The 17,497-nt window shown below is 40.6% G+C and overlaps 1 protein-coding gene across 2 annotated transcripts in view; it reads left to right on the top strand.

Moving 5' to 3' along the window:
* The window catches only part of BCAT1 (branched chain amino acid transaminase 1), a 60,705-nt gene that overhangs the window by 6,260 nt on the left and 36,948 nt on the right, over nucleotides 1–17,497 (top strand). For both annotated transcript variants that reach the window (XM_053942775.1, XM_053942776.1), the window contains exon 2: nucleotides 9,835–9,906. In XM_053942775.1, the coding sequence (XP_053798750.1) occupies nucleotides 9,835–9,906 (72 nt within the window). The remainder of the gene's footprint in view (nucleotides 1–9,834; nucleotides 9,907–17,497) is intronic.

Raw genomic sequence — 17,497 nt, 5'->3', positions numbered from 1 at the left:
CCTAGAATATTCTGAGCTGAACATCTATCATGCAAAAATGCTCCCTCTCTGTTGTTATTAGAGAAAGAACATTATTGTAGATGCTGTCCTCAAACAGGTCCCAAGGATTTTCCCTTTGGCTTAGCTCTGTTCCTAGTGCCCTTCAAATCAAGAGGAAAGTGTCAATTTTCTTTCTGCTTTGTTGAACTGTGTCCACTTGAAACAAATCAGGGCAGTGTTTGAGCACACAGCAAAACACACATCACAGGGCTATAAGGCAGGCTTTGGAGAGGTCTCCCATTGCTTCAAACCAATTATGGCTGGATTAAAACCCACTGGGGCTGGTATGGGCAGGTGTTCTGCAGCCACCACCTGAGTGCTGTTAGGCAAGAAACTGGAATAGGTTATAGCTGTGAACAGCCAAACCTGTTGTAAATCAGTCATTTACACCTGTTCTTCCTTGAGAAGAGCTGTAATGCATATGAGGCTTTAGTTCCTGGGGAGCTGTGCAGACCCTATTCCTGGTACCCCAGTGAATTCCCTGAAGCAGCTGCCAAGCAGGGTGAAGTGTGCCAGTGGGAGAATCCGTGCCTCATTTTCCTGTTTGTAGAAGAGATGGATATTTCTGCCTTCTTTCACCTGGGTGTTGTGACTGTAGAGCCAGGCTTCCATGCCTTACAGTGAGAAGAGCCCTTGAAAGCCTATAAATAATGAAGGTCTTCATTCTTTATCTGGAACAAGCAGTTCCAGCCCACCATCAGAATCCAAGGGAACATAGCAGTTGCAATATTTCTGGAAAGCTTGCTGTCCTTCTGGTATAACAGTGCAGTTAAAAATGCATCCTGCCTAATTTTACTATAAAACCTTAAAATGCTGATTTGGTACCTGGCTTTTAGAATACATGAGGAAAGGGAAATGGTAGAGAAAACATAATGAGCACAAGCTTATTGTTAGAAAGCAAAGCCCTTCTACTGTGTTAGGGGAAAGCAAGTCATAGCATTTATGCCCTTTTTTTGTTGCCAGCTTGATGCAAAAGATCTCATATCAAAGAACTGGGCCCAAATGCATTAAAACTGTGGTGTCTTTCAGAATTTAATTTATTTTCTTTGAGCAGTCACTATATCATATAGTCATGAAACACTGTCTAGTTAGAAAACAGGCAGGTGAATTTTTAGGTCAACTAGATCCAGCTGGTTGCTTTACCATGTTTTCCTTCATGCCATTCTAGCAAACAATACATTTGTTAAAAACCTAATTTTTCCCAAAATTGCCCTAAACAGGACAATGACCTGTTTAAAGACACACAGGATAACTTTAATGCATTTCATAACAAGACCTACTATGTCACTGTGAGCCCTGAAACTCGAGTCAGGGTCCTGCTGCAGCGTCGTCCAGGCAGAGCCCACATCTGGGTGTGCACGATTCTGCCTGCAAGCAGAGAAATGGGCTTTGCTCAGACATTGGAGAGGAACAACAGCAGTGAAACACGTTTATAGGAGCCCTCTCTGACTGGTGCAGCAGAGTGTACCTGCAGGTTTGAGCCCATTCAGATCCCCAGCTCAGATAGCTGCTGCCCTGCCTTATCAGCCTCATCTGTTGGACACTTCAGGGACACAGCAGCCTCTTGGGAAGCAGGGACAGGGAATGACAGCCCCAGCAGCCAGCACACTGCACAAAGTCGTGCTTCTTGTGCTTCTCAGCAGTGGCATTTGATAATGGGTTGTGATTAAATAGGCCATGCAGGGTCACCAGGGCTAGATGTGATGTCAGCCCTTTACACACCAGCAGCCACACATGTGCACTTGCATTGAGCCAGCTGTGTAAATCACAGTTCTGTGATCTCTAGTGGCACTTACACAGCACTCATGGTGAAAAAGTAACTCCTCCTTCCTCCAAAAGCTCTTCTGTTCTTTTCCTCCACAGAGCCTTTGTTTTCAGTGTGTCATTCATCTTTCCTCAGTGTCTTATGTAAACCTTTATTCCAGTGCAAAATGGACTTAAATGGGACACGGTCTGAGCACTCTGAGAATAGCTCCAAATGATCCCTTATACAGGCCAGTGATTCAGGGCTGGCCTCGTGCTTCTCCTGGTGCTGCTGGAGTTATGGGGGAGCTTGCAAGCAGGACTGTGTCCTTGAAAACAGGATTTTGTCAGCTAGCTTTCTTCTTTGGGCATGTCAGTTCTCATTTTGAAATCCATCACTGTCTCTGCTGTGGTTTGGTTGGGTTTTTCTTCCTCGCCAGGAGTTTACAGTGATTTATTTGCAAACTGCAGAAGCTTTGGTCTCCCACACTAAATTGTTTGCTTCCAGTTCTAAGCCCTCAGTAACTCAGACAATGATTTGATTTGTTTCTGCTCTCTATGCCTTCACGTAATTTATATTTTCATTTGGTAATTGTATAAAGCCAATTGCCTTGGTCATCAGCTGCAGATTCTGTGTGGAGTTTCCACTATCAGGCAATTTCACAAATAAATTGCAAGTTACATTTTACGCATCTTTAAATCAGATCTGTCGTTTATCTGTACAGCTGCCTCAGAATAAAAAATATAGTCAGTGTAACTGAATCTTCAAGGAAAATAAACAAATTCGTTTTTATTGTGCTTAGGCTCATCTCTTCTGGTATAACACTGCAGTTAAAAATGTATCCTGCCTAATTTTACTATAAAACCTTAAAATGCTGATTTAGTACCTGGCTTTTAGAATACATGAGGAAAGGGAAATGTTAGAGAAAACATAATGAGCACAAGCTTGTGATAGAAAGCAAAACCCTTCTACTCTGTTAGGGGAAAGCAAGTCATAGCATTTATGCCCTTTCTTGTTGCCAGCTTGATGCAAAAGATCTCATATCAAAGAACTGGGCCCAAATGCATTAAAACTGTGGTGTCTTTCAGAATTTAATTTATTTTCTTTGAGCAGTCACTATATCATATAGTCATGAAACACCGTCTAGTTAGAAAACAGGCAGGTGTATTTTTAGGTCAACTAGATCCAGCTGGTTGCTTTACCATGTTTTCCTTCATGTCATTCTAGCAAACAATGCATTTGTTAAAAACCTAATTAATGCTAGACGGGACAAACAAACCAACAAAAGAGTCACTTAGAGGCACTGTTCACAGGAGGTAGAGATGGAAGAGCTCCATTAGGTCATCTGCCTCTTCCCCTCATTGTACCAGGCTGTTTTCCCAAATCAGAAGAGCAGTAAACTGTGAAGACAGAGGAAATGGCACTGGGGATTGACAGAGCAGTAGAAGGGTTAGAGGAAGGGACAGAAAACAATCAAGAACAGTGTGAGCAGTGCATTTAGAGATCAAGGTTAAAGCACACAGCACCTGGAGGTCATTTGTGAATAGGGTTTCTTTAGAGTACTTGCCTATTTCTGCTAAGAAAATAGGAAGGAGAATTGTATGGATGTGCAGGTGATGTATTAAGAGCAAACTGACTATTGAATAATCTCTGCACCATGCAGAGATTACAGCTGCTTTATGTCCTGTGTTGGATGGGGCTGCTGGGAGGCTTTCAGTATTTTTCAGTTGGGAAGGATCACACTTCAGACTCCATGGTGTATGGTTGTAATTCACAGCTCATGCTGTAAATTTTTCTGAAATATGTGACAAAATAGATTCAGCCTGAAGCTGAATAGATCCCTGGTCAGGTTCTCCTTAGGGTTAGTTTCAGCAAATTAATTGGTTTTCTGCTTCTTCCGGTCTCTTTGTTCCTTTGGAGTTCTTGATAATTCAGCTTTTCAAGCCCATGTTCCTTTTGGACTTCAGGAGTAATCTCCTTCACCTTGCCTAGCCTTGCTGTCTCTCAAGTGAACTGAGACAAGCTTTCTTCTGCATCAATTCAGGCAGTACTGAACTTACTCAAATACTAATTTAAACACTGAGTCAAAAAATTGGTATTAGTTCTATAAGAGGTTTTTCACCACAGGGTGCTGCTTGTGATGGCTTTACTTTGCAAACGTTGTTCTGCATTTATTTGTTCCCGTGGAACCAAGTTTGTCTGCTTTTACAGATGTGATTCAGCTATAAATGTTAATAAACATGAGTCTTGGGTGGACTAGCTGAATATTTCTGCTTCTTGATGGTCTCTGTTCTAAGTTTTTTCTAACCAGCAAGTTGTGCTCATATAATCTGAATTGTCTTTTATTTAAGCGTAATAAAAACAGTGATGCTTGTTTTAAGAGGAACATGTTTCAGTTTTAGTCAAACCAATTAAACTGGTATAAATTAAAGCCAACGAGCTGCTCAAGTCAGGGATAAGCGCCTGCGCAGTTTTTTGGACTAATTTAATTAAAATCTGTTTCAATTCAACCTTATTTCATGCCATGCAGCTTTCTTGGATATAAAACCTCTTGTATTTTCTAAGCCCCAATGCCCTCACTGTGAGGCAAGTTTATTATTAAATAATGTGGAAGCTCTCTTTTTCTGCTACACTAGTTGCCTTGTGTTTTTCTTTGTTGTATGCTGTCATTGCCCAGCCTCTATTTAACTAACATTAGTGCCAGCCCAAGGTTGAACAAACAGCTACAGTAAGGTGATAATGCCAAGCTGACAAGGCATCAGGGAAGGTCTGTGTAAGGAGGAGCAGTTTAAAAAATGTATTGGAAGTGCAGAAATTAGCACTGTAAATTGTGTAAATGGGCCTGCCCAACAAATGGACCTGGTGACATTTTCATGGTGGCACAGACATGTGTTGTGTATGCTCATGTTCACATCCCTGCAGTATAGAGACAGGATTAAAATGCTTTAATGTCATTCATTTACTCCCATGAGAACTGAGGTAAACATGCCTGGCTCCTGGCTTCCATAAATGAGCTTCTTAAACTATGGAAATCTTTCACGAGTGTCATTGAATAAAAAAAAAATTAGTTGATATTAAAAGTAATATTATATCACTTTGCCCTTCAGCAGCTTCTCTCTGTCTGACAGTGTGGGTTTTTTTTTTATTTTAGGCTTTTTTTTTTTTGTTTTTTTTTGGTTTTTTTTTTTTTTTTTTGTTTTTTTGTTTTTTGTTTGTTTTTTTTTTTTTTGTTTGTTTTTTTTTTTTTTGTTAAGCTGTGAACGTTATTAGTGGGACTTTTTTCATCTTTTATGTGATGTGGCTGCCAAATTGTCTTAACGTTTCCTAGGGACAGATAAAAGGCTTTTGAAGTAATGGCAGTGTTCTTGCCTGACTGTAGCAATACACAGGATATGTGGCATTTGTGCACATTGGATTCTGTTTTATACCTGGAGCAGGAGGGCAGCTCTGGTACCTGTCATCACACACCTCATTTGGCTTGCCTGTGCCAGAGTGTGAGTCACATATTGGAATTATTGATCTGCTGTATTCCTGCAATCTGGCAAGTGCCCTAATTTCATTATCCTTCCAGTGCAAATTAGAGCATGAAATATTTCTTAGACACTTTGTAGCCAGAAGCAGGCATGGGGAAAAAGCAGTAAGACACTTTGTAGCTTGGAGAAATGTCTCAGAAAGGACTTTCTTAGTTGAGAATTGTCTTTCATACAACTTCTGACTGAGAGGAAATTTCTGATCCATCTTTTCTGGGGCCTGATGACTGCTACAAGATAGGATGGTGTTTATAGCAGGAGATGGGTTTGCTGTGGTAGGAGAAGCTCTGTGCAGTCATTGCTGTGTATCTGTGGTTTATTTGGTTTCTTTAGGTTCTTGACGTCCATGAATAGCCAATGCTTGCCCAAAACTGCACTGTCTGCAATTCTTTCATGGGCATGAAATTAGGTTTTCAGGTGTTCCCTGTCACTGGCAGTATTCCACCAGGGCACTGGTGCTGCTGGTGAAAATCTCCCTCAGAGTGGAGACATTGGAGCTGTCTGTGGGGGACTTCACACAGGTGACTGGTGAAACCAAAAAAGATGACTAAGGGTTTTGTGAAGCTGCAGAACTTGAGTTGTTTTGAAAAGCATCCAGTGTGATTTCCTAGCTGAAAGTGTGAGCTCTGTAGACAACATTTTCAGTTTGTTTCCTTACTCCTGCCTTCTGCTAGGGAAAGTTTTCTGTTTCCTGGTGGTCAGAAGAGTTCTCAAATAACAGGGAAAATTAAGGGAACATAGAACTGAATACAGGATTAGTTTACTTTGAGAAAGAATGACAAAGTACATGGCATATAGAGGTAACTGGAAAGTTTGTTGGAGAACTGGTGACTTTTTTTAAAATAAATTATCTCATATACAATAGATTAAAGAAATGCAGTTTACAGCTTAAGTTCTCAGTGAGGAAGCTTCTAGTACTCTTCAGTTCCTGTTTCATAACTGAAGATGAGCTAGGGAGATGGAGTAGCTAAACCCCAGGCATAGCAGTTTGACAAAGCACCTGGTGGAATTGCAGTTCATAGAACAGACAGTCCCAAAATGGAGCAAAGATGCTGATGCTTCTGTTGAGTGTCTCAAAAGCCCCCAGCTCCCAGTGAGGCACAGGAACAGCTAAGGCACACTCATGCAGTCTGGGGAGTTTAGGGAGGAGATGGGCCTGCTTTTGTAGCAGAAGGCTGAGTGATCTGACTGCATAGGAGAAGTAGAGGAGGTGTGCCAAAGCCAGCAGGGAGAGCATGGACTGCAGCATCATGATGGTAGGAGATGTAGGACGTATGTGTGTCTAAGGCAACCTGAGGACCAAGTGCAGGAGCTGGATGTCCAGGTTTGGGAAAGCTCTAGCCAAAATGCAGGTGACAACTGTTAAGCCTAAGATTTGCCAAAAGTGCCAGTAAGTGTTACATGCACAAATACCCACCTGAGGCTTTACCTCTGCCTTGTGTAACAACTATGTGCTGATGTGAGGGAGCACTGTTACCCAGCTGAGTGTGTTGGGATTATTTCTGTCAGTGCTAAGGGATTTGTAATGGTCATTAGAGCATTGAGGTCTTCAGTAAAAGTAATAACAGAACTACTGCTCAGCAGGTCTTTATTTCAGTAGTAGCTCACAGTGATAAAATGACATATAAACCCCATTTTTTATCCAAGTTTAATCTATTGTAAGATTTTACACCTCATTCTCATACAGGCTTTACATAATGCTAAAATCAGTGTGTGTTTTCAGTATTTTAGAAGGAAAACTTTGAAATACTCTTCTGTTTCTTATTTAGAAAAAGCAGTTACAAGTACCATAGAGAAAAAACTGGTATCTCTACAGCACCACATAGGAAATAATGTCATGCTTGTGTAATTGTACAGCTGCCTGAGACAGTCTTGAGTCACTTTTGAGAAGCTGTTGACCCAGTGGCTCAAGTGTATCTTTAGGATAACATCAATGTTTTAATGGGGGCAGTTTTAAATCTACCACACTATTAAACACAAAGGGCAAATTTATGCTTGGAATATCTCCCTTGGCAGTATTGGCACTAAACCAGGGAGCAATTTTCCATATTGCACTTAGCAACATGTTTCAGATTTGTAGACCACAGATCCATTAAAATATGACTCCATTAATTAGAAAGTAATTGTGGTATTTCTTTCTAGTGCTGAGGGATTAACTCAATTTAATCTCGGTGTGGTTAACAAAGGCAGTTAGTTACTTGCTTTAAAGATGAGTTAAATCTGTAAAAAATAATGACTTCACGGAGAACAGGACTGGCCCCATGGCATGTGCCCAGAAATGGGGCTGTTGACTTCACTGAGTTCAGTGGTAATCTTGAACTGAAGGGCAACATGATGGAGCCCCCAGGGGCTGTTCTTCTAGGTGGTCTGTACTTCAAATTCACCTGCAATCTTGGTATCTTTAAAAAAGATAATGAAAGAGAATATTAAGCTGTATCCAGCTTCAGTCCTCTGTGTTGATGCCTGCTCTTGCTTTAGGGCAACTTCATGAAGCAGCAACAGGAAGAAACTGAAGCATAATGGTTGAGTACTTGTCAGTATTTGCTGTCACCAGTAATTATTGTTAGCAAATCCAGCTTGGCATAGTGGATATTAGACAAAAGCCAGCAGTGGAGCTGGAACTCTCTGAGATACTTTTCTTCCAGAGCTGGCAATTCTCATCCTCTTAGCTGGTAACCAGCACGGTCTCCATCCTAATTCATTGCAGTGCAGAGAAAAATCAACTGCCTCCATTAATCTGTGGAATGCTTCATTGCTGTCAACTGATGGTATCATGAAGGCTTTCTAGGATTTTACCAGTGGGTTTGAAAGTGTTTGAAAAATTACAGGTAAAGCAAGGAGCTGTTATTATACAGTGTCCTTCGCTTTGGGTAACACTTCAGTCCTGCTTGGGTCTGCCACTGCATGCCAGTGCACATTCTGCCAAAGTCTTGTCTTTCTGGCAAATAAAGCTTTAAGGCAAATAAAAAATATTTTTAATGAAGGACATTGTAAAGAGATTTATGATCTCTCTTGGCACATTCTCTTTTAGTGCATAGGGAGGGTCCTGTAGCCACAATTGCCTGCCTTGCTGTGGAGAGCTACCAAAAAAAGAGGAACAGAAGGGTTAGAGCTGAGAAGAGGCAGCAGGAGGGATGTGGGGGGCTCCCTGGGGGGAAGGAGAGAGGAAGTGAGATCTGCTGTGGCTCAGAGTTTGCCTTTTATTTTTTGTTGGTAGCAAGGCTGTGATCTGTGGAAGGTCCACTGAAAATACTGCTTTACTGCTTTTTTTTTTTTTTTTGCTATGTTTACTATATTCTCAAGATCTGTAAAAAACAGAAAAAATCATGTTATTTGCCTTATGTGTAAGCCTGTGAACCCACATTTTGATGGCTGCTGCAGGACAGGTGGCTGCTGTGTCCCTGACACTGCTATCCCCCTGCACCAGCCAGGGCTGCCCCCTGGGATCTCATAGGCTGACCACAAAAGGTTTTCTCTGCACCTTTTCATCAGGGCATTGTACCTTTGATCTGGGGCTTTCCCATCTGGACTGGGAGCTCCCACCTGAGATGCAGCAAGGCTGAGAGACAGCCACCAAGTCCTCTCCATCCTTCCAGCTGTGCTCCCTAATGCCATCACCCCAGCCATCCTCTTTCATGGCCCATCACCCCAAGCTCTTGCTGCTGATTCCTTCTTCCCTCTCCAAGCCTCTGCACCCTCTTCACCTTTTCAGCTCCTTCTTAAGGGCTGCTGGGAAACCAGGAGCCCTGTTAGGGCTGTCTTTGTTCCTTTGTTCTATGCTGTTGGGTGTAACTGGCAGGGATGGCACAGGTACTGCAGGAGGGCCCACAGAGATGCTGATGTGATGCTGTGGGAACTGGGAATCTTGTTTTTAGGTAGATGGCTTCCCCCTGTCTGTTAGCCCTCTGTTGTTGAACAGAAGGATGCCTGGAACTAGCAATCCTTTTTTTTTTTTTCTTCTTTGCCCTCCCAGTTCCTTTGCAGAAGCCTGAAGTTTGACATTGCAGATAATGCAAAATATTCTCATTATTCATTCATATAGGTGAGCATTCCTTATTACTGTCTTTGTTTAATGAAGGATTTAACAAAACCAGTTCTTTCTTTTTTTCTTCCATTCTGCCTGAGCTTTCTCTTAAAAAAGGCAAAAGCAAACTTGTTAGGGACTTTAGTAGAGAAACTTGGCTCTGATGGAATTGAGTAAAAACCCAATTTATTTATTCAGCTCTGATTGAAAAACTTGTGATGTTGTCCATAACCTTCTACACTACAGAGTGATACTCTAATCTAGGATATTATGTGTGTATATATATGTTACATATATGAAGGCCTGAAATGCAGCTGCACAAAATAAAATGGAAAGTTGTGCTAAGAACTCACCATAAAGTTCTTGCCAATATATTTGCTGATGGCAAGCTCTGATGATTCAATACAATCTGTCCCTGAAATGAATGAACTGAATGTGTATCAGCTTTCCTGCAATGTGCACTGAATTTGATTTGCTCTGGTTTTGTTTTTTTCTAGGGCTGCCAGAATGAGTGCACGGGAGGAGGATGTTCGGGAGAATCAGGAAAGCAAATGACTGAATCTTTCAAGGTATGTGTGAATGCCCTTCAGAAAAAGGTTTTTTTTTCTCTGTTGGGTCCCAGAGTTGCAGAGCTGAGGATCACAGAAGGGCTCCAAAGCACTGCAGCTCTGGAACATTATCAGCACTCCACAGCAAACAGGGCTGTGGTAGCCAGGAATGCTGAGCAGCTGCCAGGAGCTGACGTGAAATTGCATCCCTCTCTTTTTATTTTAATCTTATGCTTAGAAGTGAGCTCAGTTAAGATACCACTCTTTCCTCTGCCTCTTTCCTGAATGCAGTGCTGGTAACTAAGAGCTCATTTAAAAACTGCATGGATACAGATGTCAGCTTCCAGTTTTCTGTTGAAAGTGCAGAGCCTGTCAGCATGTGCTCCTTTGAATTCTACATCTGTCCTGATTTTCTTTTTTTTCCTGCCTTTTATACATCTTTTGCCTTTATTCTTTGTGTCACACATCTGTAATTCTTCTTCTCTCTCATTGCCCGATTTACAGTCTTTATAAAAGCCTTATCTGTATTTTGCAGAAATATGAAAGTAGTACTCAGAAAAACTCATGCTTTTTCAGCAGTTCCGTTCCTGTTATTTCTGACTATTGTCAGCACTACATGAGATGAAATTAGAATGATATGCTTTGTAAGTGTTGTGTTCTTCCTGACTTTTTTGGGGAGTGCCACAGCTGTGCAGTCTTCTGAATGATGCTTAAATAATTATTTCCCCTTCAGTTGTCAGGCTTTAAACAGATACAAAAAATTAATGCTGCAGTAAATATATCGGACTCTTTGATAAGGTTTATTCTGATGTTGGTCTCATTGAAAACAGCAAGGAATTCTTGAGAGTCCATGACTACAGAATTTCACTGTGTAGCAACATGCCATTTAATTTCTATTTCCTCATTCTCAGCCCTTCCCAGTTCTTCTCTTCCTCATTTCTGCTGGCAGTTCTGCCCAAGGAGGAAAATTCAGGATGACTTTTCTGCCAGAAGATCTGATTTGAAAAATGCTGACAAAACCAGGCATGCAGCCAGTTTTGAAACCACAAGAAATCACAAGTCTGGAGTGCAAGAGTTGTTTTGTGGATTCACCTTCAATAAGCAGTTGGGTGATCTCAGTAGACTGATTCAGCAGAGTGTGCTGGGATATTTGCAAACAAGAATTGCTGTACAAGAGGAGACCCTTGTGTAGCCAAACTGAACTGTGTCTTTCACTCATTGAGGCAGTCCAGAAGGAAGGCAGAGTGACAACAAACTCTTGTGTTTGGGTCACAGGTGAACTTGGTATAAACTAAAACAGGCTTAAGGCAGATTTAATTATACCAGCAGTCAAGCAGGTGCCTTACCAAAGCTCCAAATACCGAGTGGCACAAACCTGGATTTAGTCCAGGTTCCTGTCAGGTTCCCTTCCATTCATATTTGTGTGTCAGCCAGAATGGCAAATCATTGTAGTGGAGAGGCTGGGTGAAGGGGAAAATACATTAGCAGGTGGGACAGATGGTCATAAAGGGAATAATGCTAGCAGAAAGCAGCTGGCTCAGGCTGAAGTCTAATTTGTAAGACTTCATTCCTGCCTTATGGCTCTATTTCTGAAGGTGAGCTGAGATTTTCTAGAAATCTAGAGACTTCTAGAAAATACTGTACTGTGGAAAGTGTGTGTATGAAAGTTAAGGTGAGAATATAGGTCCTGGTTCTAGTATCATGCATTATAATAATTCTTTCTCAGCCTCTTTACCTTCACAGTAAAATTAAGAAGGAAAAGCTTCATAAATGAAGACAAAACCAGCAACAGAAAATGAAAATAAAAAAGCCTGGATTCATTCTAGGGAGCTTCTCAAACATTTTTGTGGAAGACAGTTATGGGGTTACAATTTCAGAAACTATAGCTAATAATATTTCAAAGGAATCAAGTTGACCCATGGGGCTGACTGTGCTGAGGAAAGCTGCAATTTTGTGTCAGTGACCTAAGCAATCCAAGATTGTGGGAGTGCAGAAAACAGGGTATGGTTTTGGTTAAAGCTTACATAAAACATATTATTTACAGTGGGTCCTGCCCAACATTTGAATGCCAGATTAGCCCTCTGAAGGCATTTCTGTTTAGAATGCAGTGCTGTGCTTTTTAGGGGGGGTGAGCTGCTCTGAGTTTTGCTGCAGTTTCTGCCTGGCTTTGAAAGGTGAAGTCAGAAAGTCCCTGTACATTGGGAGGGAAGGCATGCATGTTACTACAATTTCTGGCAGGCAGTGAGCCCCTCTAACTGCTAGCTGTTCTCTGTTCTCATGGACTTCTTTAAAAGCAACAGGTGAGAATTGGCATTTCCTTCTTCCTGACTGCCACTGAGCTACCTTAATTTGACTCAATTCTGCAGTTAAAAATCTCATCCTGGCAGGTCTGTGGCTTGCAAGGCATTTAATGTATGACATTTAGAGTTGCCTTGTGAGCAGTGATCTTGGAACAGCTAAGAAACATTGAAGGAAATAGTGATTTTGCTGCAGTTTCCTGTATTGTAGAAAGTGCCAGATCTCCAGGATTTATCTACCAAGCTCTTTCCATGTGACTGAAATCTTCTTCCCTCCCTCAACTGTTGGATGCACTTATAAATATATTTATTTAAATAGCAGATGGTGATTTGTGACCACACCAAAGTTGTAGTTTTTGTCTGTAGCCAGCACTGGATCTCTGTGAGGGGGATATTACACCAGCAGTGGAGAGTACAGTCATCCTTTGTGCCAGTGAATGTTTTTTTGGGAAGTTGGATCAAGAAATGCACGGGTCTGGTTTTGTTCTTATACTTACATCCAATAATACCATGAAACAGCACACAATTATGTCTAAGGCACTTATTTTTTATGACTAAAAATCTGGCAGTTCCTTTAATGCATTCATTCTGCTTATCATGCTGTCACAAGAGAGAATGAATATTGTTTGGAGAATGTAGCAGTCTGTTTCCATATGTAACTCTGATTTGCTTTCTTTTAATGTGTGAATTCTGACTTGGAATTCCTAGCACTTGATGTTAAGAAACTAAAGGTGTCTGTGATGCCTTTTATTTCTCTCATATCCCAAAAGATGATTTAATGTAGCCTTTTGTCTTGGAATTTGTCTTTGTTTTCCCTTTGAGATGATACATGGAGCACTTCAAAAAGGTATGACCTACTCCTCTGAGTTTCAGTGATCTCAAGCTCTGGAAAAATTGGCATAGTAATGGTGCAAAGTTCAGTTCTTTTGTTCTACTTTTTAACAGCCAGAGTGGTGCAGATTTTCTAGGGAATTTCTAGGGAATACTGGCTGGTTTGCTGTGCAGAAGCAGAATGGAGTAGCTGTAGCTTACAAGTGGACCTGGATTGCATTGCTCATGTGAAGAATGAGGAATGTTTAACTGGGGCTTCTGTGCTGGTGCTGCTCTGAATATCTGTGGGTGCTCCCAGGGAGTTTTCTGCAGGCAGACCTGACCTTCCAGGCAATGAGCCAGTGGGATGTGAGCCCCTGGCAGCTGCATGGGCAGGCTGGTGCAGGGCTGTGCTGCAGCTGGTGATCCCTGTGGGGATCTTGGGCTTGCTAGACACAGTGCAGTGTTCTGCTGATATGCCTGCGTGGCTTCCAGTTCCAGGCTCTCACCTCTAGCCAGGTGAGGTGCTGGATATACTGAATTTTCCATAGTGATGTATGGCTTGTTATTTGTTTCTTGCATTGCTGTATAGTTTTTAAGCCCAGGCTGTGAATTAGGTGACACTGTGCTAAGAATTGTACAAATCTGAACATAAAGATTATTTCCACTCTACGTATATAAACCCCACCCCCCCACAAAAGCCCCAACCAAAATATCTGACAATTTTTCCAAAGCTATAGTGTATTTTACACGAGAAGAAACTGAAATTCTTTTTCCAGTGCAGGCTCAAATATCCATTCGTGGTTCAAATTGAGAGATTGCCAGTGAAAGTTTTACATTACTGAGAGCCATAACCATTTTTATACTAAGTGGGCCTGTGATTTGTCATAAATACAGTGGGATATAGGATTCCTTACTCTGGGAATTGGGTGAGAAAACAATCCATTTTGAGAAAATAGATGGTTTCAAGCTTTATTTTAGAAAACTATATGGTATGTGAAAAGTTTGCTGACAGTTCTGTCAGCAAACAGTTCTCTGATCCTGTATTTTTTTTTTTTTATGAAAGAAGAAAATTTTTTTTTACCTAACTTTCTTGTTTCCCTTCAATTGCAAAGACCAAAGTATATAAAATACTGAATAGTCTAATTTTTGAAATGTCATCTTAAAGTCTAAACTAATTGACTTTATCACATTAGCACATTAGTGTGACAGGGTTAAAGTTCCACTTCTGGAAGAGTTTAGGAAGTACTGAGCAGTTTTCCTCTATTTTCATTTTACAGGAGCAGTAGGTAGAGTTACTGACATGCTCAGAGCATATGGATCAAGGGAACACTCAAGTATTTTTGGAATGAGGAAATACATGCAGTTATAGTAACCATATTACCTACAAGGCTAATAAATATAAAGCAATTTACATGATTTGTATATTTTCAAATATGTTATTTCCTCCCCAGCTTGTCCTCAATTTGTCATTTTCTATTGACATCAGTAAATTATTTACCTGCCAAAGCATATGTGCACTCAGTGAAGCTTTTTATCATATTGCAGCTGTTGATTCTTCAGGGTTTTTGAGTGTTAGGTGGGGATATTAGAAGAATACTCTGCATTGCCATTTAAAATTCTATATTATACTCCATTTTAAATTTTGCTTGATGAGATAGAACATTTCCTTTAAATTAAATTGTACGGGGAAAGATTTATTATAGAAATTTAATGACATCTTGATGCTGGCTGTGATGAGCAGTAGTTCCCCAGAATGTGTGTAGAGAAAATCTGCTCTTATAGAAACTGTCTTGAAGCAGTAAAAGAGAAACAACCCAGTGGATATGAGTGTAACAGGACACAGTAAGGATAGCCAAATGCTTTGGAAGTGGGGCTCTCATCAGCCCTGGAGCAGGCCCTGTGTGGCTCTGCTGAATGCAGTGCTGGGCTGCTCTCCTAAAGAATTCCTGTTTTCCTGGTGTCCAGTCTGATCCTCTTCAGCTAAAGCCCTGTCAGTTACCATTTGGTAGCTCATCTCTGTATCACCTCTGTGGAAGTACATAGCTATGGCCACTGTTAGATCAGGAATGCCAAGCTAGAGCCCAGTTCTGTTACTTTCATAACAATATTTAGCATGTGTGGGCTGGGCACTGCCTTAGAAAAGGTTATTCTGATTTTATTTTTATTTCAGCAGAATCTGTTTCCTTTATGTTATTGTCAGTGTTAACAAAACTATTTGTTTTTTGTGTTGAATTTAGAAAGATTGGTGAGTAATAATACTGTTAAATCACTGTACTTTCATATCACCTGGTTATGCATCCTAGCAGGTATGTATAGGCTGCAGAATTATTTCAGGTGATTTACAATCAAATCCATTCCCTCATCTTTACCAGCTCCAGGATAAAGAGTGCTGAGTGGTTTCTGTGATATTTGCATCCACTTGGGCATGGCACAAACCCTCCTGAGTATTACTATTAATAGGTGCACCAGACTGACACATATCTGCTGCTCTCATTCCACTTATTAGGAAAGAATCTGGGGTCCGTGGCAGCTCCTTTCAGTTTCAGATTGATGGCAAATGGTTCTGTGTTTCTCTCCAAGTTGGTAATGTTCTTCAAATAATTGCAGGCTTTTAGCAAATAGGTTTTCTAAGCTGTACTAGAGGAACTGATTGTGCCCTTATCTGGAGCTAAAGGATTTCCAAATAAAGCTAATTGTCTTCGGCAAGTAACAGGAGCTTTTAGCCAAGATAAAAGGAAACTGCTAAAAAAACAGCCATGGGTAGTTTGGCTGAGTTGATTTATAGCACAAGAAAGTGATACTTTATCACTTTTTTTCAATAGGATGTGTCTGTAAAAGCACAGATATTGTACTGAAATTTTGGAGATTGCATTTAGCTTTTATAATTTTCTGGATTTTTTTTCCCAAGGTAAAGAATTGCTTTTAAAATGCAAGGCTTAGCACCAGTCAATGATCAAAGTAAACTTTTAAACTGACTCCAAAACTTAAAAAATTCATAGTGTTCATACCTATTTCCAAGATTTCTTAAATTTAATGTCATTGTGATGTCATTTCCCCAGTTTTGATAGTAAATGTTTTCTTTGCTGAACACACTTGAATAGAAGCTACAATTTAGGAAAAGAATTAAGTTGGATTGTTTTTTTTCCATAGGATTCTCTTGGCCTTCCTGCTTGCTTTTGAAAAGATATCCTAACTTTCCATGAATTAACAACTAAGAGAGTTGGAAGAGGTTTCTGTTAATCCCATATTTAGTCCCTGTTTCTAAGAAAGTATGGTGTGGAATGAAATGGCAAACTGTGGCAATTTCACTGGCAGATCAGACGCTGAATTTCATGGCAATATTTAAGTTTACCTTCTGTCTGCCAGTGTGAAAGGGAGATGGAATCTGAGAAAGAGTCAGACGTGGTTAACTGAATGTTTTAAATGGTTCCCATAACCTCTGTACAATATAGAGACTGTACCATGAAAGCATTTCATATTTCCAAAAGGTTTTGAATGCCTGCATTCCATGAATCCACTTCCCTGCATGTCTGCAAGCTTATTAAAATCAGGGTAAGAAGATTTAATTGCAGCTGCTCAGACTTGGACATACGAGATTATGATTCTATTCTTGGCTATTCCACACAACATATTTGTGACTGGCCAGGCTACTTAGGCAAAATACTTCCAACTTGTTTGTCTGAAATTTAGGTTTGCAGTTTATTTCTTCATTCAGCATGGCTACTTGTTTCAGAGAAAGTTAGATGTAAAAAATCTCTTTTTTTTTTTTTTTTCAATTGCTTCGTGTGAAACACAAATGATATTTTCTAAACCAGGGGACAGTAGTGTGTTGAATCGCTGGGCAAAGATGTGTTATTGGTGAAATATCAGAGACCTCGCTATTTCAGTCTTGTGTCACAGGCCAATGTGAGCCCTCAGCTTGTGTTAGTCTCAAACCTTCTCCCAGGCAAACTCTTTCTAAAAATGGAACACTGTGTTTATGCTACTACGCAGAAATACAGTGGTTGTGAGGCAAGGAGCAGCACAGCATCAGGAATTGCATTAACCAAGCTGTCAGATCTTTGAGAAGAAGCAGTTTGTGTTAATACTGAACCACATTAATTAGGTAACTAGCTGGTGTCTGCCATTACTGAAGAATGGTCCTAGTTCTGTTTGTTCTGGGTTTTTCTGGTTTTTTTTCTGTTTTCTGTTTTAATGTTTGCTTACAAACATATGAGAGGACTTTTCTGCTATTATAGAATTGCAGTCTGTGCTTTCCTAAATGGAACTGCTTCTTTCTAATCTGAATCCCAGGTGTGTGTACATTGCAGACGTGCAGTTGCATGGCCAAAGAGGGTTTTTAGAGTTGACTTGTCCAAAAGTAATAGCTTACAGCAGTGTGTTTTTCACACCAGTGCAATGGCTGCATTTAAGCCTGCTCACACTTCCTGATCACCCCACTTAGGTGATTGGAACAGCTGTTACCAAACAAAATACAAAATACAGCAAGTGTGTCTGGTTTT

The sequence above is a fragment of the Vidua chalybeata genome, chromosome 5 (assembly GCF_026979565.1).
Source record: "Vidua chalybeata isolate OUT-0048 chromosome 5, bVidCha1 merged haplotype, whole genome shotgun sequence".
NCBI lineage: Eukaryota > Metazoa > Chordata > Aves > Passeriformes > Viduidae > Vidua > Vidua chalybeata.
Note: the sequence above shows the minus strand (reverse complement) of the source record. Positions and strands in the feature narration are given on the sequence as shown.